This window comes from Danio rerio, chromosome 9 (genome assembly GCF_052040795.2).
Source record: "Danio rerio strain M-AB ecotype USA chromosome 9, GRCz13ab, whole genome shotgun sequence".
Classification (NCBI taxonomy): Eukaryota; Metazoa; Chordata; class Actinopteri; order Cypriniformes; family Danionidae; genus Danio; species Danio rerio.
In genome coordinates, this window is record NC_141029.1 from 15,615,001 (window position 1) to 15,640,703 (window position 25,703).

A 25,703-nucleotide genomic window follows, 5' to 3' on the forward strand; every position below is an offset into this window, starting at 1 on the left:
TTTCTCACTGTCTCTCTGATAAAGCGGATGGTTATCAGTGGGTGTGCGTGTGATTGGCAGAGAGGGTGATGAGAGGATGATGATAAACGGGTGTCAGTGTGAAAGAGGCCTGAGGGCTTGACGGCAGGGAGTTGACGGCACAATGGCATCGCAGATAAGAACGAAAAGATGAGTCCGCGGCCCCTCAGAATGACTGCAAAACGACAGACAGACAGAGGAAGGAAGAGAAGGGAAAACAGACGGGGAGAGAGAGGGGAAGGAACAAAGGGTGAAAAATGAAGGGCTTATGGAGAAAGGGTTACGGTGGAAGACGTTAATGACACAATAAGATGATGAAGTGATGGGAGATGGAAACTCAACAGACAGAAGGCCAAATGAGACACATATACACAAGGAAATATAAAACAGACTGATAGAAAGGAAAAGGAAAAATTGGTAAAGACTGAGATGGTGGGCTTAGACGAACTAAGAGTTAGAATTTTAGAACTGTGTGGAATATATTGGAACCAATGACTTTAAAATGATACTAATGCAAATTGTTTAGTTCATTAAGTTTTGTTTAATTAGTTAGAAACAATAGATCTATGCAAAACGCATTTTACTTCATATCATGTAGTCTATTAAAAAAAAGTATCTGGCCATTTACCTGCAATGCAATTCAAAAGTTTAAAAGAAGTTAATCTGTTTATTCAGCAAGGATATTTAAATGTGAAGTGAATTTTTAATTATTTTTTCTAAAATATTTGGTTGTTTGTAACGTCACATTAAAAAATATGTTTTGAACATTAATTACAATAAAAATAAATATGCATATTATGTATTATATATATATATATATATATATATATATATATATATATATATATATATATATATATATATATATATATATATATATTTATATATATATATATATATATATATATATATATATATATATATATATATATATATATATATATATATATATATATTATATGCTATGACTCCTAAAATTCAGCTTTGACATAACAGAAAAAAATAATTTGAATTCTTTCATCTAGAAAAAAAATTTGTTTTATTACAATTTTCCACCACAGCGGAACGAGCAGCCAACTTGTCCAACATATGTTTTACACAGCGGATGGCCTTCCAGCTGCAACCCAGTACTGGGAAACATCATTTTTCTTATAGCGCATGTCTTTGGGCTGTGAGGGTAACCGGAGCACCCAGAGGAAACCCACACCAACACGGGGAAAACATGCAAACTCAACACAGAAATGCCAACTGGCCCAGCTGGGACTCGAACCTGCGACCTTCTTGCTGTGAGGCGACAGCGCTACCCACTGTGCCACCACGCCATCCATTACTATCATTATATTTATAATAATTCTGACTTTCATTAAAAATGTAAACTTGGTAAGAATAGCATCCTCATAAATAAATAAATCTAATCTACCGCAAACTTTTACCAAACATGAAACTCAAAAACAATCATTTAATAAATGCGGCCCATGTTGTGTTCAATTGAATAGCACCAGTGTGGAGAAAATACTATTAATAATTATTTTCAGTTTTTTTCTGGTTTATCATTAACATTTGTATCTATGCAAGCTATTCTAAATAGCAAAACCTTCATTTTTAACTTGATTCAAAATTACTAAATGTAAAAACTAACAGCAATTTAGATGAAAAACAGATAAAAGGATGAACATTATATGTTTAAGTATTTAATTGTATAACCCCAAATCAGAAAAAGTTGGGACAGTATGGAAAAAGCAAATAAAAAAAAGAAAGTAGTGATTTCTAAATTTACTTTGACTTGTAAATTTAGAAATCACTACTTTCTCATTTGCGTTTTCCATACTGTCCTAACTTTGTCTGATTTGGGTTTGTACTTACTTTTTTTATCAGTTGTATCAACCAACCAGCAACTACAAAAAACAAATATGTTTCATTTATATTAATAAGTTAGAAATGGGGAAAAACTCAGAAAAACCACGAATCAAAAACAACCCTGATTTTAGAGTCCATTATGGCCACAGTAATATCCTAATGCTAATTTATTAGCCTTTCTGTGTGTTTGATGCAATTTGTTACACTTGTCTACTAAAACATGTTGTCGTCTTTCTTATCTCCAATAAGTGCATTTAAGTTTCCCTTTTAAACCACATCAGTTTATTGCATGTTTTCATGTCGCACATGTATAAAGACAGAAACAAAGCTGGACCGGAAGCTAGATTAACATTTTGTTTGTTTTAAATTGATGGTTTTGTGCCAAATATTAGCATCATTGACCCACACCCAGACACTAACCTGCTATAATATTGTCACCAATGACTAAATCTCCAAAACACAAAAAACAACAGTTAATTGTAGCTCTGACGACATGAGGGTTAAAAATGACTGAAAAACAGCTGCGGGTGAAGTATATTGATCGCAATTACTCAGTTTGTGATCACATCTCTGTTTTATTCTGTTGATATGTAATTTCAAATATTCGTAGCTTGAAGCAGATGGAAATATGACTGGATTGTGCTCAATCTTACAGCTATTACGAAGGCTTAAAGGGAGCAGTGCTCATAATATTGAGCGGGGGAAAAGAATAAAAATAGACTACTGGGATACATAACCTGGTTTGTATTTTAGTACGAAACAGTTTAGCTCTTTTTAGGGTAAGAGGTTTTTGAGTTATTGCCGCTTTTCACTAAATGTGTCAGGAATATCGAAAACAAAACTAACTTAACCACGCTCTTTTACACAGCTTTTACACAGCTTGCCCCCTCACACAGCTTGTTCCACACTGGCATTTCTCCCCTTGGCTTTTAGGTTTTGGAAAGGAAAAAAATATTCCACCACCCCGTCCAAACCTTTAGGATACCGAAATCAGATTTGCACAGTCCATATGCACAACACTTTGGGTTGTTTCACTCACTCAAAAGCTTGACAGGCCTGCATGTAGCTACGGTTGCTAACCCATGATTAGTGAGTGGCGGTTTTTGAGTGTGGCTTAGCAAGGGGTCAATTGCACAATATCGGGGATTTTATTGGTTGCAGAGATAAATAAATAAAATGAATTCAGAAAATGTCAAATCAGTGATTAGCTTTCAGAGTCATCAAGACTTAATCATCTGTATCCAAAAATTATATTCCTTGTTTTCTTCTATTGTTTCAAAGCCTTTTCACACTAGGACTTTAAGGATTTTTCATCCTTGTATTTCATGAATGAGGTCCACTGAGCACAATTTATCATTTCTCACAACAACAAAACAACATGTATCCCTATAAACCACATTCACAGAGAGAAAATTCACAAGTTTTTTTTTTTTTTTCCATTCACTAGAGGAAAAAAATGGTATTATAAGATACAAATGTTTGTTTCATGATATCAGGCATATAATATTATTTTATAATAGTGATATAATATCACCTAAATCCTTTTTTTGTTATGTTTATTACATCAGTATTTTATTAATATTTTTTTATGTTTTAGGACTATTTTATGTTAGTGTTATACCTTTTTTTTCCTCTCTGGATCTGAACAGACGTGGCCTCTAAACGATTTTCCTTGCAAGTTGCAATTTTTCAAAAGAAAATCTCATTTTGCGTTTCACGGAAGAAAGAAAGCCAAGTTTGAAACGACGTGGGGTTGAGTGAACTATTCCTTTAAGTTGACCGACCATAAAGCCGCTGAACACTTTCTTGGAATTACACTTTTCTACAACCCATAAATGTTATTAGCAAAGCACTGGCCGTACTTATGGCTTTCACATTCTACATTCAAAGTGCAAGTGATAATTCATTTTTTCCCCTCTCAATTTCAAGGATCATTTGCGGGGAGCAGAGAGCATCCAGCATTCCTCACGGTGATGGCACAGCCGGTTGCTATGGTGAAAGTCTGGTTTAGACGTGGTAGAGGAGTCATGCTGTGAGGATGTGACCCCATCAACCCTCCTTACTGTCCGTCTGTGCTCTGAATGTGCTTTGGGGAATTTTGGACTCTGACAAAAGCCTTTGTTCGAAAAAGAGATTGCAAAAAAAGCTAAAACATTAAAGATCTGCAAATATGTATGCAACTTAAGAATCTGTAGAATTTAAATCCAAACATCAGTAGAAGAAAATATAATAAAAATTGTAGCCTGCCAGAAAATCGTCCAGAAGAATTATAAATAGAATTATATGTAATTATATATAACCTTGTCAGCTTTAATAATAATAATAATAATAATTATAATAATAATAATAATAATAATAATAATAACAACTATTAGTAGTAGTATTATTATTATTACTAGTAGTATTAGTAGTAATAGTTCTATTATACAACTACTACTACAACAACAACAACAATAATAATTGTTCCTGCTGTTGTTGATATAGTCTAAAGGCCTGTTCACGCCAAGGACAATAACAATACTTATAGCTGATATAGTTGTATTTTGTTCTATATTTAAAAGAACAGCAGAAACCATGACACAATAAGACTATAATAAAAATAGTATATAAAAATAATATAATTGTAAACATTTCTAGAATGCCTTTTTTTCAGCTGATGTGCATTTTTCTTTTTTAATGTCAATCATAAACCATCAGAGAGAATTGAAACTGGCATACATGCAGTATGTGCTTATAACAAATAGAAAAATGTGCGTTAAAGTGAATGCTAATGTTTATTGCAACAGATACTGATCGCTAAGTGTGAATGGCTCTTACTTAAGTATCATATGTCTGTACTACTTTTTTTACTAATTACTGTTATTAACTGTTATTTTAGTTCTGTTATTATTAATTACTGTTATTTTAATCATACTTAAACATATCCAGTTTTTAAGAAAGCTTTAGCTGACAATTGAATTTGACACCAGAACACTTTTATGCTCTACTGAAAAACAAACAATTATGTTTGTTTTATTTTTATTTTTATTTTATTTTTTGTGCCATTGTATTTAATTATGCTTGCAATTTATTTATTAATTTCTACACAAATACGCATCACAAAATCTATCTGATGACTGACCGGCCGAAAGACCGAGTAGCCAACCAACCAATAAACAAATCAACCAACCAACCAACCAACCAATGAACAAACCAACCAACCAACCAAGGAACCAACTAACCAACCAACAAACTATCCAACTAACCAACCATCCATCCATACAACTTTCTAGTCATCCATCCATCTTTCTGGTCATCCATTCAGCCATCATATACAGTAGAAGTCAGAATTATTAGCCCCCCTGAATTATTAGAACCCCTGTTTTTCCCGATTTCTGTTCAACAGAGTAGATTTCTTCAACACATTTCTAAACATTATAGTTTTAATAACTCATCTCTAATAACTGATTTGTTTTATCTTTGCTATGAGGACAGTAAATAATATTTTACTAGATATTTTTCAAGACACTTCTATGCAGCTTAAAGTGACTTTTAAAGGCTAAACTAGATTAATTAGGTTAACTAGGCAGGTTAGGTTTATTAGGCAAGTTATTGTATAACGATGGCTTGTTCTGTAGACTAACGAAAAAAAAGTTAGCTTAAAGGGGCTAATAATTTTGTCCTTAAAATGGTGTTTAAAAAAATAATAACTGCTTTTATTTTAGCCGAAATAAAACAAATAAGACTTTCTCCAGAAGAAAAAACATTATCAGACATGCTGTGAAAATTTCCTTGATCTGTTAAATATAATATGGGAAATATTAAAAAAAGCAACAAAAATTCAAAGGGGGGCTAATAATTTCAACTATATATATATATATATATATATATATATATATATATATATATATATATATATATATATATATATATATATATTTTTTTTTTTTTTTTTTTTTTTTTAATGAAGCAAAGCTTTAACTGGTGTTTGAGTGTTTTTTGCTGGTGTACAGGAACAGAGAGTATGTATCAGAAATGTCGATCAGAGGTATTGAAGGCCGGCTCTAATGTTTAGATGCGCTGTGGGACTCAGAGGAGGCTGGCGAGAGAGTCTCTAATCCCAGACTGGCTCATTAGTCATCTCTCTCCTTGATTAATGCATGTGTTTGTTTGTGTTGTGTGAGCCCTTCCCCTCTGCTTTCTGAAGCTGCTTAATGAATAATCTTTTTATATGCAAGTGCCACAAAGCCTTGATCTTCTCAATGAAAAGCAGAAAAATTGGGATGTAAGCTAATGATAAGATATGAGGAAGAGATTTTTGTTTTAAATAAAAGCACAGCATTAAACAACAAAAACAACAACATATAGAGTACAGTGGGAACTAAAAGTGTAACAACTCATTGAAAATCAAGGATTTTTTAATAATCCATTTAAAGATAAACAATAGAAGGTTTGTGAAAATATTCAAATCTAAAGAAAACCCATGATGTAAAATTAGAAAGAACTATTTTAGATGTTAAACATTTTTAGATCACTAGCAAAATGAGTACATGTGTCTAATTGATTAGGTGACATTGGATTGCGGCTTTGGGTCGTTCAAGGTAAAACATAAGGGAGAATTTCATGTATCATGTATTAATAATATATATATATATATATATATATATATATATATATATATATATATATATATATATATATATATTAGCGCTGTCAAAATTAACGCGTTAACGCATGCGATTAATTTTAAATAATTAACGCGTTAAAAAAAATTAACGCAATTAACGCAGTTCAGGTTTTTTTACTTCCTGTTGTGGTGGACGTGTGTTCAGCATGCAATAAATGTGGATAAGACCAAGGAAGCACTTTTTGAAGGCAAGTTCCAGTATAAAACAATTAGTTGCATCACAAGTTATCCAGAGTTTCATGCAATTTCGGGTGTTTCATTTTTAACTTTCGACATCTGTTGTAAGTTGATACCGCATGGCGAACAGAAAGAAAATCCCCCGCATTTCGTGACTCGGTGTTCTTTTAAGGCAGGGGTCTCAAACTCGCGGCCCGCGGGCCATTTGCGGCCCTCAGTGCAATATTTTGTGGCCCGCGCCGACCACTGTACACTGACAGAATCAGCGGAGCGGGGAGAGAGAGCGCTCCCCGCTCCGCTGATTCTATCCGTACACAGCGGTCACTGGCATTCCCCGCCCGCTGTGTAAACAAAGGGGCGGGGATGCCGGTGATGTCACCACGCACCCCGCCCCTTTGTTAGACGCTGTGACGGGCGGGAAGTGTTAGGAGGGAACTCGCGCCGGCCAGAACCAAGTTAAGCTGTTCCCGCCCCTGCCTGCCACTTAGCTACCTATCTGCAGCCTGCCACCTACCTAGCTACAGCCTGCATCTTATATATATTATAGGTAGATACAGACTGGTACAGACTGATGTGACTGGAGTGGGGTGGGGGTGTTTTATTTATACATATATACGCCTTTTTTTTAGGTGAGGGCAGGCACGTGCACACATAGGGCTCAACCTGTGCAGTGCACACGCCCTTTTTAGTCTTGGATAGAAAGTGCCCTTCCAAAATGATCAAAAGTGCCCCCGCGACGCGGCACACCTTCAGTCCCGCCCTTCAGTAGGGGCTCTTGAACACAGCTCTTGAGTATGCGCGCGACAACACAGCTGATCAGTACGCGCGCGATAACACCGCTCTTCAGTACGCGCGCATCCACTCTGCAGTGGGTGAGGGAATGGAAGTTTTGAGTGAGTTCCCCCAAGCCATACTGAGGGTCTCAACTGCTTCCGCTCTAAAGTCAAATGTGGTTCAGATTTGTGAGAAGAAGCGCTGTCAAGTCTCTGGCAGCAAGGAGTAGGCAAAAGATGCCATGTTCAGAAGAACTGTTCGTAATCTTCACTCAATGTTCTATTAATGTTCACGACACTTTATGTTCAGAAGAAATAATTAAAACTGTTAATAACATTTGAGGACTTTTTTTTGTGAAATCCCTTATGCGGCCCAGCCTCACCCAGACTTTGCCTCCTGCGGCCCCCAGGTAAATTGAGTTTGAGACCCCAGCTTTAAAGTAAGGTTCCTTTTAAGGCTACACGGTAGACTTTTAATAAGAGTATAATCTTAATCATATTAAAATCGGAGTATTGTTGTCTTACGTGAATGTACTTAGAAAGTCTCCGGTGAAGACGCGAGCTGTCAAAGACAGGGCATTACTCTGCCTTTCAGCATGCGCCCTCCAAGTTTAGCGTGTTTCCTCATTAAACGCAACGAAAGCGTATGCCTCGCGTTGTTGTGTCAGAATCCTTGTGAAATACAGTAATACTTTAGGACGCTTATTTTAAGCAAATTTGATGAACGTGATCATGCGTGTTGAATCTGAGGGGAATCGCTCCAGTATGGAAGGCCGTTGGGGCCAAAACATCTGCAGCGCGTTGTGTGTCTGTCTGTGTGTGTGTCTGTGTCAGGCCTGTTGAGGGGTGTCAGGGGTGGAGTGAGCAACGTATCTGAGTAGGGGCGAGAGGGGTGTGCAATGTATTTAACGACCGGTTTGCAAGAAATTATCATTCATTTGCGGGCATTTGGCAGTCTCTGTGCACTTGCGGGATACTCCTAGCAACTGGATGAATGTAAAGGAGGATTAAGCAAAATTGTTTCTACTCTATAATTAATGTTCTCAATTCACAGCAATAAAACTTTACAATGAGTGCAACAGTTTGTTTTCTATAGTTTATTATTGTAATTTTTCATTTTCCATATCTGCAATTCCTGTATTTTGGCATTTTTTTGCAGTCCACTTAGAATCCAACATGGAAATCAATGTTTTTTTATTGGCATTGATTGTTTTGAAATTTAAATGTCATTAACATGCCTGTGTTTTAATTTCAGTAATAAATATGGCTGTCAAGCCAGGATCTTGATGGTTTATTGTGGGTATGTTGTTTACATGAAGAAATCTGTGTTACAAGTTAAACAAAAATTCTATTAAACAATAATATTTTGAATTTAAATATTTTTTGTCTTGCGTTTACATTAATTTTACATTTAAATAGCCAAAATTACAAGTTTCAGTATATTAAATGTGATTAATCGCGATTAATCGCGATTATTTTTTTTTAAAAAGGTGCCATTAATTAGTTAATTTTTTTAATCGATTGACAGCACTAATATATATATATATATATATATATATATATATATATATATATACAGTTGAAGTCAGAATTATTAGCCCCCTTTAGATTTTTTATTTATTATTATTATTTTTTTAATATTTCCCAAATGATTTTTAACAGAGCAAGAAAATTTTCACAGTATGTCTGATAATATTTTCTTCTTCTGGAGAAAGTATTATTTGTTTTATTTCGGCAAGAATAAAAGGAGTTTTTGATTTTTTTAAAAAACATTTTTGGGACAAAATTATTAGCCCCTTTAAGCTATTTTTTTCCCCGTCAGTCTACAGAACAAACCATTGATACAGAATAACTTGCCTAATTACCCTAACCTGCCTAGTTCACCTTATTAACCTAGTTAAGCCTTTAAATGTCACTTTAAGCTGTACAAAAGTGTCTTGAAAAATATCAAGTAAAATATTATTTACTGTCATCATGGCAAAGATAAATTAAATCAGTTATTAGAAATAGGTTTTTAAAACTATTATGCTTAGAAATGTGCTGAAACAATCTTCCCTCCATTAAACAGAAATTGGGGGAAAAAAATAAACAGGGGCGCTAATAATTCAGGTGGGCTAATAATTCTGACTTCAACTGTATACACATCATTATATTATAATATAGTGTTTCTCAACCACGTTCCTGGAGGACCACCAACACTGCATGTTTTGGATGTCCCCTTTGTCACACTCATTACAGCTCTTTCAGTCTCTCCTAACGAGCTGAGGATTTGAATCAGGTGTGTTTAGTTGAGGAGACCCGGAAAACGTGCAGAGCTGGTGGTCCTCCAGGAATGTGGTTGAGAAACAATGTTATAATACATATATAAAATCAACTGACTACTTAAATTAACTTTATTTTATGCACCAAAAAAAAAAGAAAAGAATTGTAGGGTTATCATCATTTTTAAAGTGACAGTTCACCCCAAATCAAATTTTGGGGTGAACTGCCCGCGCACACACACGCACACGCACATGCACATGCACACACACACACACACACATATATACATACATACATACATACATACATACATAGTTGAAGTCAGAATTATTAGCCTCCTTTTGATTCATTTTTTCCCAAATTATGTTTAACAGAGTAAGGAAATTTTCACAGTGTGTCTGATAATAGTTTTTACTTATTTGTTTTATTTCGGCAAGAAGAAAAGCAGTTTTTATTTTTTTTAAAAGCCATTTTAGGTCAAAATTATTAGCCCCTTTACACTATATACATTTATTTCAATTGTCTACAAAACAAATAATCGTTAAACAATAACTTACTTAATAACTTTAACTTGCCCAGTTAACCTGAGTAACATAGTTAAACCTTTAAATGTCACTTTAAGCTGAATACTAGTGTCTTAAAAAATATCTAGTAAAATATAATCTACGAGTCTCCTTTATGTCTCCCCACAAAAAGAGACAAATAATAAGACATTATTTTCTCTTATTATTCTTATTATATTTAAAATGATCATTTTTAATAAATTATATTTATTAAAATATAATTTTCATCATGGCAAAGACAAAATAAATCAGTTATTAAGAAATGAGTTGATAAAACTATTATGTTTAGAAATGGGTTAAAAAAATATTCTCTCTGTTAAACATAAATTGGGGGAAAAAACAAATGTGGGGCTAATAATTCAGGGGGGCTGATGACTCTGACTTCAATTGTACATACATACATACTGTACAGTGGGGAAAATAAGTATTCAACATATCATGTTTTTTCCTGGGAATAATATTCCTAAAGGAGTTGTTGACATAAAATTGAACCAGATTTTGGTGAAAACCCAAACAATACAAACATAAAAATAAAACAAGACAAAAATAAAAATCTAAAAATAATTATGTGCAATGAAAATAAAATGACACAAGGAGAAAGTACTGAACTACTGAAACGTATTTGATACTTTATATAAAAGGCTTTTTTTAGCGATGGCAGCTTAATGACGCCTTTAATAAATAAAGTTACATGCATTGCTCAGATGTGAGTTTTTTACAGACTTGGTGTATTTTTACAGATGGTGTTAAAATCTTGACGGTTCTGTGGGTCTCGTCTATCAAATCTGAACTTTAATTTGTATATTCTATTGGATTCAAGTCAGGTGATAGGCTGGGCTATTCTACAGCTTGATTTTCTTTCGCTGAAAGCATTTAAGAGTTTCCTTGGCTGTGTTTTGGATCATTGTCTGTTAGAATATTCAATCTATTCCATAACTGTTAAATAAAAAAGGTCAGGAGAGGTGTTTCTTCAAGGTTTAACATATTGCCAATTTATTAGATACAAATGAATAATTTGATTCACAAAATTATGTTATCCTCAGTGCAACGCAAACGTTTCATTCAGGAGGTGCACAACAATTTTCATTTCCTCACTTCCCAACTTATATACTACTTTTAAAGGCAGCTGATATTAACAGGTGGAGCTTACTGAAATTTGTCCCTTGTCAATCGTCCTCATCAAACATTAAAAAGTCTAAACCTTTTTCAACTGCACATATTCTATGTTAAAATACTGCTGATAGGAAGTTTCTAGCTGCCAAGCTCAAGTTATTTTAGACAATCAGGCATACTCACCTCTATAAGCTCTATCTACTTCTGCAAAAACACTTCATTAGTATGCCAAACATGACAATGACCAATAAGCAACACAAATAATTGTTTAATGAAAAGAAAAAGAGACAAAAATAATTTAAAAATATATATTTCTTTTTCCTAACAGTCTTACTGAAATGTCCACTCTGGTTTCATCTTCATCATCCTGGAAATGTAAATGTTGGACTGAAGCAGCTAATATTCATTTACACTGATGAAGGGCACAGGGTTGCTGTAGAACTACTGAGAGATTTCAGCTGCTGTCTGGGCGTTTACTGCCTTTCTACACCTCCCTTTCTTCATGCGTTTAATACTTTTTTCCTTCGTCATTTTATTATGTATTACTTAATTTGTAAACTAATTTGATTTGTTTTCTTTGCATATATGGATTTCTTTGGGTGATTACCAACACCCAGGGAAAATTTCAGAAAGAAAGAAAGAAAGAAAGAAAGAAAGAAAGAAAGAAAGAAAGAAAGAAAGAAAGAAAGAAAGAAAGAAAGAAAGAAAGAAAGAAAGAAAGAAAGAAAGAAAGAAAGAAAGAAAGAAAGAAAGAAAGAAAGGTTTACAAGCCTCAGTAGGGTAAATGTATCTCACACACTAACACACACACACACACAGTTTTCTTACTTGCTAGTCAAAGGGCCAGACTTGTTGCCGGTCAACTCAGCTGTAAAGTCCATGTCAGTCTGTACATGTATTCCCTACAAAAAAGAACAAATGCAAAGAAACTATGAAAAACTGAAAAAAAAACATGCTTTAGTCAACAGAATATCTAAAATAGTAAACATAAGGATGACTGACTCTTTAAATGTATAAACAATAAGAAAAAAGTTACTACTTTAATGCTGCATACCATTTTACAACTTTGTGCTTTTGGTGTATAACCAAATACTTCTGATTGACATATGGACACTTCTGATGTACATTTTCACAGACCAGCATTTAAACAGCACAGATGGGAAGCAAGAACATATACTTTACAAACAGCACTAAAAAAACACTTACAAAGAACATAAAGAAAGAAAATACATTTAATGGTAAAATAAACAGGCAATAAATGCAAATGCTAGCTAACAACGAGTAAAATGAGTTTCCTTTATGTCTCCCCACAAAAAAAGGCAAATAATAAGACATTATTTTACTTGCAAAGGCTCAAGGGAGGAATTTTCCTCTGACAGAAATGGCTGCTGATTTGAGCATTAAAAGACCATTAGAGCGGATGTGCCAGAACTGATGAATTTCTCTCAAGAAAAACACCAAATTTATCTCATGTCAGGATTTGAGAATGATCATTAGTCATGCAGCTGCTTTTACTAGCGTACAAGTGTGTGTGTGTGTGTGTGTGTGTGTGTCGCATTATGCTTGACAGTAATTACAAATATGCACCACGTATATGTGTAAATGTGTTTGTAAAAGGATAATGACTTGCACAAGGCATATCACTGTGTGAGTGTCCAATAAAATGCAATAATTAATTGTATGTGGCATTTCAGGCTTCACTTGGATAGCTATGTTTATACCGAACGCATCATTTAGCGGATGTTGTGCCAAGCTTAGCTGATTTTGTGCAACCAGACATGGTCGTTAATGAGAACAACTGTAACAAACAGTGTGAAAACGCTGCTTTAATCAAGCCAGAGGTGTCTAGTGACCGCTGTAGTCATGTATAATATGTAGTTTTGGGCCAGGGCGGCCGGGGTGACGTCCGTAGGGATGGCTGGTCACTCAGATGTATCGAACAGCAGAAATGCATCATGCTGCCCTTCAGCTTTGACAGAAAGTGTGCAGGGGTCAGCATGAGCAAAAATGCCCTAATGTACTTGCTTCTGACCTCTGACCCCATTAGCACCTGTCAATCAGAGCCTGGCCTCTCAAAGTGGGCCTTCAGAAAGCCAAAAGTCTGTTTTAAAGGGACAGTTCATCCAAAATGAACATTTATTCACTATTTGCTCGCCTTCAAGTGGTTTCAAACCCTTTTGAGTTTCTGTAGAACACAAAATAATACATTTGGAAGAAAACTCGTAACCGTTGGCATCCACAGTAGGACAAACAAAAACTATTGAAGTCAACGATAACAAGTTTTCAGCTTTCCTCAAGCTATACTATTTTGTGTTAAACAAAAGAAGGACAGACAAATGGGTTTGGAAAAACTGAAGGATGAATAAATGATGACAGAATTTTCAGTTTTGGGTGAACTATCCCTTTAAGGAGGGAGGTCCAGAGCTTTGAGAATGAATCAGGATGTTTTAATACCACATGGCAAAGCAAACGATTCTCCATTTTCTGCAATAAATAGATATGAGAGCAACCTAACTTTTACAAATTTGAAAATATTTTTAATAAAAGAGTTTTTTTATTTATTTATTTATTTATTTTTTAACAGTAGTCTATGGCCGTTTCCACCAGGTCCTAAAAATTTCAGTGAACTGTCCACTAACGGTCAGTCAAGATACATTACTGTTTCCACTTGGTATAAACATGTATTCAAATGAGTGGCTTTTTTGTTTGTTTGTTTTTGTGTGGTTAGATTTTTTTGTCAATAAACATTCTTCTAATTTCTCCGTGCTCTACCTCAATTTTATAGGACCACTTAATGTGATTAATTTCTACGGAATAAGCAAACCTATGTCATGTGACTTTGAGAATTACTCCCAAAAAAGTGTTTACAAATTTTAAAAATATACAAAAATTACACCCACTGATGTTGTTCCAAACCACAGAGACCTCAGTTTATCTTCAGAGCACAAATTACATTCTCATATCATCTCATTTTCTTGTCGGATTAGTCCCTTTATTAATCCGGGGTCGCCACAGCGGAATGAACCGCCAACTTATCCAGCAAGTTTTTACGCAGCGGATGCCCTTCCAGCTGCAACCATCTCTGGGAAACATCCACACACACATTTACACACACACTCATACACTACGGACAATTTAGCCTACCTAATTCACCTGTACCGCATGTCTTTGGACTGTGGGGAAAACCGGAGCACCCGGAGGAAATCCACGCGAAGGCTGGGAGAACATGCAAACTCCACACAGAAACACCAACTGAGCCGAGGTTCGAACTAGCGACCCAGCGACCTTCTTGCTGTGAGGCGACAGCACTACCTACTGCGCCACTGCCTCGCCATTTTTGCAATCTTCTATTGTCCAATTTTGGTGAGCCTTTGTAAACTGTGGCCTCAGTTTCCGGTTCTTAGCTGACAGGAGTGGCACCCGGTGTGATCTTCAGCAAGGCATTTGTGGCCACAGAACTGCCGCTTGATATTTTCTCTTTTTTGTACCATTCTCTGTAAACCCTAGAGATGGTTGTGCGTGAAAATCCCAAAAGATCAGCATTTTCTGAAATACTGAGACCAGTCTGTCTGGCACCAACACCCATGCCACGATTAAAGTCACTTGAATTGTTTTCTTCCCCATTCTGATGCTTGGTTTGAACTGTAGTAAATCGTCTTGACCATGTCTACATGCCTAAGTAAATTCAGTTGCTGCCATGTGATTGGCCGATTAGAAAATTGCGTTATAAGGCAGATGGACAGGTGTACCTAATAAAGTGGCCGGTGAGTGCAATTTCAGATGAAAATGAGGTCTAATGTTTTTCAGTCAACTGCAGCTCATGCTTATTATTGAGTGATTTGGATTGGCTTTGAATAGTCTTTATCATTATTCAATATTATTTGACCTCATCATTTACACTCCCTCATGTGGACTTAAACCTTATTCTTAGTTCGCTTTTCTCACGGTTGGAAAAACAATGAATAGCATCAATCAGCATTCTTCCAAATAACTACTTTTGTGTTAAACAGAAAAAAATTAAATAGGGTGAATAAATGATGACAGATTTTATTTTAATGGGAACTATACCCCTTTAAAGCACTAAATAAACTATTGCCTGGTAAATGTCTTTAAGTTTGTCAACCTAACAACTGAAAAGACTACAAGCGTTAACTCTTTATCCTCCTGAAAGCTGACATTACTGGCATGTGCAGTTATGTCAGAACGCCTACCTTCATAGACGAGCAACCGCAAACAATTAACCGAACAATGACAACTGATGGCTTGTTCCCTTGTTAATACACACACAAAACATATTTTTAATGGGCACACACAAGCTACATAAACGCCCACCCGAAGGAGAAAAAAAGAAAAAAAAATTTAAACACGAATGCGCCTGTGATTCATTCTCCTCTCATTTTTAATGATTAGTTTGTGCCGTTTGAGTCACGGTTTGGTGCTGTTGCTAATTAAAGAACAAAAGCATTAATCTAGTGGCTGACTGATGATCTGATGAGCATGTCACCGGTTTTATTTGCTCGTAGTGTCTGATCTCCTCATGCTGACCCTCGTCTAATGAATGACACGGATGGAGCCGGCAGTAATGGAACAGTGGAGAACAAAGAAAACAGCGACAGCCTTGATGGAGCCAGGAGGGGAAGCAAACAACCCTGGAAGGTATGATGGGATACGTGCCACATGCTGAGAGGGTTATAGGAGGAGTTTACTTGTAGGAGTGTTTCTTCACTTTAACCAAGGTAAACACTCCAGCCTTCTAAATGAAAGAATTGCATCACTAATTGAAGCTGATGACGGTTAGCGGCACAGTCTAAAATCTTATAGTGTAATTAAAGCTGTCAGTCGAGGTTACATTATTTGTAAATTGATTTCCACCTTAACAAAAAAAAAACAACATAATATGTATATAGTAGGGATGTAACGGTATTGTAAATACCGTCATACCGCAATATTAATTTTTTTCGATATTACCGAAGTCGCATGACTCGGTAAAACTATAGGTCTTCTGAGAAAATTTGCTCAGGCGAATGAAGCGAACGGGAGCTAGCTGAAACTTCATTTCCCATCAGCCCCGGCGTGGCCATAATCCTTTGCGGTCTGTTGTCGCTACAGATCCAGTAATGCGGAAATGGAGTGTGCTGCTAGTAGCGGAGATGAAAAAAAGATGGAAATGATCGAACCTAAAGCGGGTGTTGTCGCCGCGCGCGTGCTGAATAGCGGTGCTGTCGCGCGCGTTCTGATCAGCTGTGTTGTGGCGAGCGTATTGTAAAGCGCCGAGGGGGGGTTGAGCGCGCATACTCGAGAGGTGTTGTCGCGCGCCTACTGAAGGGCTGGACTGGACGGAGGTTGTGTCGCGTCGCGGGGGCACTTTTGATCGTTTTGGAAGGGCATTTTCTATCCAAGACTAAAAAGGGCATGTGCACTGCACAGGTTGAGCCCTATGTGTGCACGTGCCTGCAAATTGGGGAATACGACTAATAACAGTCATGGGGACTGCAGAAACACAGCACACTGTTCAGATTGATGCAGACATTGACTTGTACCGCAAAGAGACCTCTATCTCACTCATGGTTTGTCTTCTCAAGTGGGGGAAAGACAATGCACAACGTTACCCCACTGCTGTCAACATGGACCAAGTCATATCTCTCCTGTCCCAGAAACCTCAGTCCCAAATGAGAGGGTTTTTTTCTGTTGCAGGGGACATTGTAAATACCCAGAGATCCCAGCTTTTACCAGATTATAGTTATATGATAATTTTCCTTTAAACCCATCTCTATCTAAGTGAGTGATTAAATGTTAAATGTGATGAGTTTTCAACAATACTAAATTGAAACTTTATTTTTTTACATGGTTTAATAATTTTTTGTTATTAAAATTGAAGTTCCTGTTTCAAAGCTAACAGATAGATGGCTAATTTGTATGTCATTGACACTTTTGGCACTTTTTTGGAGTATTTTCAAAAGTTTTTTTTTCCTGTAAATGATTCAATAAATACCGTACCGTGACATTCATACCGAGGTATTACCGTACCGTGAAATTCTGATACCGTTACATCCCTAGTATATAGGTATCAAAAATAGGTCTGAAAAAAATAATTTAAAAAATCGAGCAATGCATGTACAGTGGTGCCTTGTTAATCGCAGGAGTTAAGTTGTAAAAATAACCTGCAATAGTCGAAATCCATGAAGTAGTCAGCTTTATTTTTAACAATTATTATAGATGTTTTAAGGCTTTAAAACCCCTCGCTACACACGTTATGCACTTTTCTCAGACAGGCATTAGTATTTTCAATTTTTTTTTTCTTGTTTAAACACTCTCAGTTCAAACTTTCGTAGAAAAATATGTCCAGTATTATAAAATAAAACCAAAGATCAAAATCTGTTGTCAGACGCAAACATTCATCGATGTCCGCAAAAGGTTCATAAAGCTTTTAGTTTTTGTAAGGATAATGTTGCCGTCCAGTGTAATGTTCTTATTCATGCAGTCTGTGATCCACAAAACAAAAGCAGACTCCATACTTAGGGACTGATCAAACCGAATGCGCTTTATGCGTTGAGAGGTGCATTTTTTTAATGGTTTACTAACAGCTGCAAGCTTTTTGCGTGCTGCTTATGCACCATGTGCGTCTCGCGTTTTGACCGCCTGCTTTTGCATTTTCATTCTCCTATCAAATTAAAGCAGTTGAGGTGCCTGCAGTGTTTGTGTTGTCAAGACAAAAACGGAGACTTGATGATGGAGGCGAGACCAGAGGTTGCTGTTTTGAGTTATCCGGTGCTGTATGACTCACAAATCTTGAATATCACAATATTATAAAATATTCAAATTATATTAATATCAACAGCTAGCGATTGAAGATTTATGTTCATTTGGCATTCTCCAGTTCAGTATTTCTTCTTATGTCATTCTATTGTTATTACACAACACATTCTATAGATTTTCTTTGTTTTGTTTTGATATTTGTATTGTTTAGGTTTTTAAAATCTGGTTTAATTCTATGTTCATGGTTAAACTGAACCATTTAGAAGAAAGCCCATGTTTTACTATAATAAAAATGGAATGAAACAGAAGTTTGTCCTTTTTGTGGCCCCATTGAAATGAGAAAAAAAAATGAGATTCTGTAATGAGATAAAATATCAAGAGTCAGGACCATCACTATCTATGGAGGATCAAAGAGCTCCTGGATTTCATTAAAAATATCTTGATTTGTCAGAAGATGAACAAATGTCTCATAGGTTTGGAATAGGGCTGCACAATATTGAAAAAATATGATATTGAGATATTTTATTTTTCAGCAATATAAATTGCGATATGAACAATTTCACCAGATGGTTTAAATTGCTGCATTTGATCTGTTTTCTAGGCAGCCTAGCAGTATTCAGGTTGAGAAATTGAATAATCGCAATTCCAAAAAAAAAGGAAATGGAAAAAAATGCTTTTAAAAAATATAAAAATTCTTAAAAGTAAAAAAATGTTTTTTCAGAAATAATAAGTAAAAAAATAAGCAAAATAATATGCCAATGGGGTAAGTAAAATAATATTTGAAATTTAGATATTTACACTAGAAATAAGACAATAATCCTAAGAAAATTGCAGTGCAAACGTAAAATAGTATAGTATTCAATGTAAAAATAACTAAATACAGTTAATCTTTGTTATGCCTCCAAACAATATAATTTCCTTTCTCTAATGTTTTTATACTCACAAAATGCTTTCAGTCAATGGCCTGAAAAATACATGCTAATAATATTTTCACTCTATTGTAACTTTGCAGTGACTCTTCAGATCTCAGGTGTTCCGTGACTCCTGTCTTACTAATTCAGACTTAACATTGAAAAGGTTTGATTGAAGGTTTCTAGTTTGGAATGGCATGAGGGTAATTAAGTGTACTTCATTGAGTAATTTGAGTAACTAATAACAGAATTTAAAAATAAAATACAGAATATAGCAAATAAACAATGATCAAATTAACAACTAATAATGAGCAAACAATGGCAACATTTCCCTTTAGGTAAACTAAAGAGAACAGAGGATTTAAACTTTAGTCAGTCAGACCATAAATAGGATCAATGTTTAAGAGATTTGTCCAGTTATTTCCCTTTCTCTTGACACAGCAGGTGAACCACAAACACATTGTGAAGCTCTGTCAATAATACACAGCTAATACCTTGCAGGAAGTGTGGTGTTATTTACCATCAAACAAGCACTCAAACATCCCCCACAGGAAGACAAGCATCAGAGCTCTAACAAGTGATACATTTAAAGTATCACTTCTTGGTGACTATTAAACCCAGAGGGTTCAAGATACAAAAAAATACTCCCAGAGCAATTAGCAGTCACCAAGATCCTCCCAGAGGGCCACAGTTCTAATGATGATGACGGGACAAATAAACACACAGGTGACAAATCATGCACCAGAAATGCTTAGAAAAGGAGATGTGAAACAATATAAATAGAATCACAAACAAAGAAAAAGAAATAGGTGTGATCAAAATTGAAGAACATATAATTTCTAAAATTTCAATGCCGCTGCATAGTCATATTTGAATTTACAGTATCCTGAAAGGAGTAATAGACACTGAAACCCTGTAAACACTGACTTTAACAATAACTTTCATGGTATTTGTTTACCTTGTTATGGATATTAGTGATTACCAGGTTCCAGATTTCTTCAAAATATCTTTGTCCAACCAAAAAGAAAAACCCAAACACGTTTTGAACAAGTGAAAGTAAACAGTAAGTCAACTGTCATGTTTGTATGAATTGTCTGTTTGATCTAACTAGATGTACACCACTACATATGCCTAATAAGCTGAAAGTTCCACAAACTGAAATATTCTTATGGCTTTTAATCCTTTTTTTTTTTTTTTTTTTGTCTAAGTAAAGCAGCTTTCAACACTGCAAAAGCGCTTTTGAAATCAAGATGAGGTGACTATGATGGCCTGAGAGGGACTAGTGGGAGACTAGTTATGTCCTGAGAGAGACTACTGATGTCTTGAGAGAGACTAGTAATGTTCTGAGAGAGGCTAGTGATGTCCTGCGAGAGACTAGTGAAAGACTAGTGATGTCCTAAGAGATTACTGAGAGACTAATGATGTCCTGAGAGAGATTAGTGAGAGACTAGTGATGTCCTGAGAGGGACTAGAGATATCCTGAGAGAGACTAGAAATATCCTAAGAGAGACTAGTGATGTCCTGTGAGAAACCAATGATGCCCTGAGATAGACTAGTAATGTTCTGACTAGTGATGTAGTGCAAGGAACTAGCGATGTCCTGAGAGAGACTAGTGATATCCAAAGAGAGACTAGTGATGTCCTGTGATAAACCAGTGATGTCCTGAGATAGACTAGTAATGTAATGTGTGTATTTATATAGCGCATTTATTGTGTATGGCCATACACCCAAAGCGCTTTACAATCATGAGGGGGGTCTCTCCACACCACCACCAGTGTGCAGCATTCACTTGGATGATGTGACGGCAGCCACAAGACAACGGCGCCAGTGCGCTCACCACACACCAGCTATTGGTGGAGTGGAGAGACAGTGATCGAGCCAATTCGGTGAAAGGGGATGATTGGGAGGCCATGATCATAAGGGCTGATAGAGGGACTTTGGCCGGGACACCGGGGTTACACCCCTGCTCTTTCACGAGAAGTGCCATGGGATTTTTAATGACCACAGAGAGTCAGGACCTCGGTTTAACGTCTCATCCGAAAGACGGCGCCCACTGACAGTGTAGTGTCCCCTTCACTTTTACTGGGGCATTAGGACTCACACAGACCACAGGTTGAGCGCCCCCTGCTGGCCTCACTAACACCACTTCCAACAGCAACGTAGTGTTCCCTAGTGGTCTCCCATCCAGGTACTGACCAGGCTCAGCCCTGCTTAGCTTCAGAGAGTAACCGGTCTTGGGCTGCAGGGTGAAATGGCTGTGACAGTAACATTCTGACTAGTGATGTAGTGTGAGGAACTAGCGATGTCCTGAGAGAGACTAGTGAAATTCTAAGAGAGACTAGTGCATACCTGCCAAGATTCGGATCATAAAATCCGGGAGATTTTATCCGGGGGGTGGTGCGCACAAAGCGAAGAGCGGGCAGGAAGGTGCGCGCGAACCGAAGAGCGGGGAGCAGGTATGAAGAAGGTTGCATGTTGGGATCGGTGCGCATGGGGACTGAAAAAAAAAGCTAACTGGACTGTACCAAAAAGCTGAGTAGCAGGGGTGGATGGTGGAATTCCGGGAGTTTTCCAGGAGATACGGAAATACGGAAGATGGGTGGGAGATGGGTCTGAAATACAGGAGACTCCCGGGAAAAACAGGAGTGCTAGCTGGTATGGACTAGCGATGTCCTGTGAGAAAGTGTTAAGTGGAAATGAAAATTGGGTTGACGTCAGAACCCAACTTCAAGCCAAGGTCAATGTCCTGCATTATCTTTGGTCACTTTCCAATGCAACCTAAAAACAACTAAATATGAACGTTTAATAATGTTACAGTTTGACGTTGTTTGGAAATTACCACTATAAAGTAGTTGTGTACTTAGTTATGTAGTCTGTGCTACAAGCATTGATGTTGTCTAATTTTACATAACCGTTTTAAACAACTTGAAGGGTTTTTGTTAAGGTGCCTTGGTTATTTTGTTAAATACGATTCTACTAGCCACAACTAAAAACCCTTCATTTTCTGAACATCGAAGATTACACTTTTTAAAGGGCCATGAAACCCCCTCGTTTCAGCAGTGTGTTTTCACACCTCTACTTTGGAAAAAGTCAGAAAAGTGGGCGTGTCCAGCTCTGTTTAGGGAGGAGTGTCGGAGGAAGAAAAGAGGCTTGGTATGGGAGTGTCTATTTGGGCGTGCTGAATTTCAGAGTCAAAACACACACCCACAGCGGACAATGTGACTGTGTTTACATGGACATCTGTAGTCGAATTATTTGCCAAATTATTAAATGGTGGACTTTAACTGCAGTTTGGCTCTTTCATTCAGGGAATTCATTAATGTCCCTTCCGACAAACGTGATATTTGATTCGAGCTATTTTTCATGCAATGTTTGATACCGCACGGCGAATGAGAGAAAAAAAAAACTCAGCATTTCCCGGAAACTTAGATACACACGGCAGGTAGCGTCAGAAAGCCGCGTGTGTTATTCCGGTCACAAAATCCAACACGAGGTTATAGTTTGGTTGTAACTGTTAGTGCTAACTATTGCACTCGGTGCAATAGTTTGTTTGATACGAATAAAATACGAACTGAATAAACAAAGAGCACTGGTCGCTCACTTACCAAATCTGTAGAGACAGGACAATCACCAGCAACTAGAGCCACGTTTTTATTTAGAGGAGACTACAAGCGAATCTGGATTTCAGCGTTTGCAGTTGAGAACAGCTCTCAGGTAAACAATAATCCTCCGTAAGTTATTGTTGTCGAGCGTCGCGTACACTGTAATCCACACGTGAGTCTGAGCTCTCACAGAGAGAAAATGAAAACGAAACTTAACTGCAGCAAACTATAAAAGCAACACTTCACACTCGTAAAACCTGAACCACACTGTTCCAGTTACTATGACCATTTATGTGAAGCTGCTTTGACACAATCTACATTGTAAAAGCGCTATACAAATAAAGCTGAATTGAATTGAATTGAATTGTTTTACCAACACAACGTGGCGTCTTTGCCGTCTACACTCTGACAGTAATGAATATTAATGAAGTTGCACAATGGAGCGCGCTGATTGGTTTGAACCAAGCTTTACTCATGCATTAATGCAACACACTGTAAGACGTAATAAGACTCACTCTGGCACAGACGCCCAGTCTGCACGCTGGAAAACAACGATATTATGTCATGGCCGTGACGCAGCTTCAAAAATTCGCTTCAAACCGGAAGTACGAATTTGCTTGAAATAACGCAAAAACAACCAATTTACACTTTTTAGTGAAATATAGGTGTCCTAATAGTGTTTTTAGCAGTGTGGGACACATATACGACTGTCAACAGCTCAAAAAAAATGTGTTTTGGTGTTTCGTGACCTATTAAAATAGTAATAAATAAATAAATAAATAATAATAATAATAATAAACAATTGTTCATAAAAAAAAATTTTTAAGTTTGAACACTGCAAAGACATTAGCTGGTTTGAACCAAAATCTGTGGGTTTCTGGCTGACTAATGTACTGGATATTAAGCGGTGATTAAATGTCCATTAGTTAAAGATGACCACCTAAACGCTGGCATAAAGAGGCACTAATTATCCAAAAGAATTGTTGCGTCCAAACTAATTACATCTCAAAATCACTTAAAAATAATGGCCTGTGAAAGCTCAAATAAAGTCAGTGGGAAATTCTGGATCACTGACACCCACCAAATTGGCTTTTAAGATCCTTTCAAATGGGTTAGTTCAACACTTCTTTTGTCTTTAGAGAGAGAAGAGCATTTTTCTGAAAAACTTTCAAATATCTGCCTGCACTCCTCAGTGGGAGGCGAGGGCAAACTCGAGGGCCGCTTTTCTCTCTTTTTCAACCACTTACTTCTGCCGTAAAGGGCAAGTGACAATCTGAACAATTACACAGGCCTATTACCTCAATCAGGTTTAGAGTAGTGTGGACTCTCCTTTTCTGTGTCCATCTCTGCTGGTTTGCAGTATAGAAGGGTGCAACTGTGAGTGCATTAGTAAGCTCTAACCCTGTCATTTCTCAGACACACTCGCTTATTATGGACACCCTGTATGTTCCTGCAGCCGGAGCACACGGGTCTTGTAGAAAAGACAGACAGATAAAGGTGGAGAAGTGCGAGACACTATAGAAGGTCAAAAATATAGAAAGGCCAGTTCTAAATTTTTCCAAAGCAGCTCTTTAGAGTTGTTCCATTCATAAAATAATTGGAAATGTCTTCAATAATACAATTAAACTGTCACACTGATGTTTAATATCAGTCACCATATTGTTGTTCATCATGAATAGCAAAATCTGCCAAAATTGGTTCGTTCAGAAATATATTCATACAGTGTTTGCTTAGTGTTGGCCAGCTTTGGTGGGAGGTTACAAGAATGTTACTTTTGCATTAGCATTGATATAGTCTTATGGTTTGTTCACACCAGAAGTGGATGAAGTGTCAAGCGCGAGTGATTTACATGTTAAGTCAATGCAAAGATACGCTTGGTGCGGATGACGCAATTTGACATGCTTAGTCCACGAATTGCTCAAGTTGGAAAATCTGAACTTTAGTGGAGATTTACGCCACATTAACCAAATCAGAAGTTTGCTCTTGTAGGGGCGTGATTACGACGAAGCACCTGTTGTTGGTGTCCAGAGGGGAAATCCTCCTACTGACACCATACAACTGCTCATCAAACTGGGCTCGCCTCACTCAGAAGTAAATTTAATGAACTCACAGAGCTAGGTGCACCTCTGAAAGGATCTAGTGGACACACTTATGCTGATATTCAGCCTTTATAAAGCACATTAAGCACAACTACTCTCTCAATAAAATCTATGTTAGCAATTAAGCAATGAAGCTAGAGCCACCCATGACGTCTGGTGTGAACACAGCATTACTCAGCATGTTTGTGAATATACTGGCAATGGTCTTTGTAATTGCTCTGCAGCAGCAGCAGCACAGCAGATCTACTGTACCAAGACCAAACAAATCAACATTGTCATATGTATTTATTACTATACTAAATATCTAGATTTAGATCTAGATAGAGAATTGTCATGAAAGAATTACTGTCATAAACAAATACACAAACCTTTTAAAGAGTTGCTCAATTCTAAAGTGTACATTTGTATTATAGCATAGCTTTATATATAACATAAATCCGTTAAAATATCCAATCCAATGGCTTTTCAAAGCCAGGTTTGTCTTCATTTATTTCACCTTTATTCATTCTATTGCCTAATGGGACCAATTACAAAAGCCATGCATTACTTTTTCACTCAGTTTTTGCTATTGAGAGGATCTGTGAATAACATCTCAGAAGATTATAGCAAAATTAAATGAATCCACATTATATTAAAATGAATTGAAAACCAACTAACATGACAATAGCCACGATAAAAAGCTTCTTATTGAGATTACAGGGATCACAACCGACAATAGCTTATTTAAATGAAGCTATACATTAAGTCTACATTATCAGCTGCATAGATGCAGTCAGAGAGATATGCACTTAGTTACAGTAAGTACTAAGCACTATCAAAGCTGAGTAGCACTGTGCCATATGCATTTAATTGAAACCCTCATCATTCCTATGTAAATGTGGGTTATATTGATGTAACTAATTAATA

At 36.5% G+C, this 25,703-nt stretch overlaps 1 protein-coding gene across 5 annotated transcripts in view; it reads right to left on the bottom strand.

Annotated features, from left to right (window-relative positions):
- The window catches only part of pard3bb (par-3 family cell polarity regulator beta b), a 702,275-nt gene that overhangs the window by 440,946 nt on the left and 235,626 nt on the right, over nt 1–25,703 (bottom strand). For all 5 annotated transcript variants that reach the window (XR_015499247.1, XR_015499248.1, XM_087267580.1 and 2 more), the window contains one exon: nt 12,258–12,331. Coding sequence is in view for 3 of the 5 variants with exons in the window: in XM_087267580.1 (XP_087123706.1) it covers nt 12,258–12,331 (74 nt within the window). In the remaining 2 variants the exon portion in view is untranslated. The remainder of the gene's footprint in view (nt 1–12,257; nt 12,332–25,703) is intronic.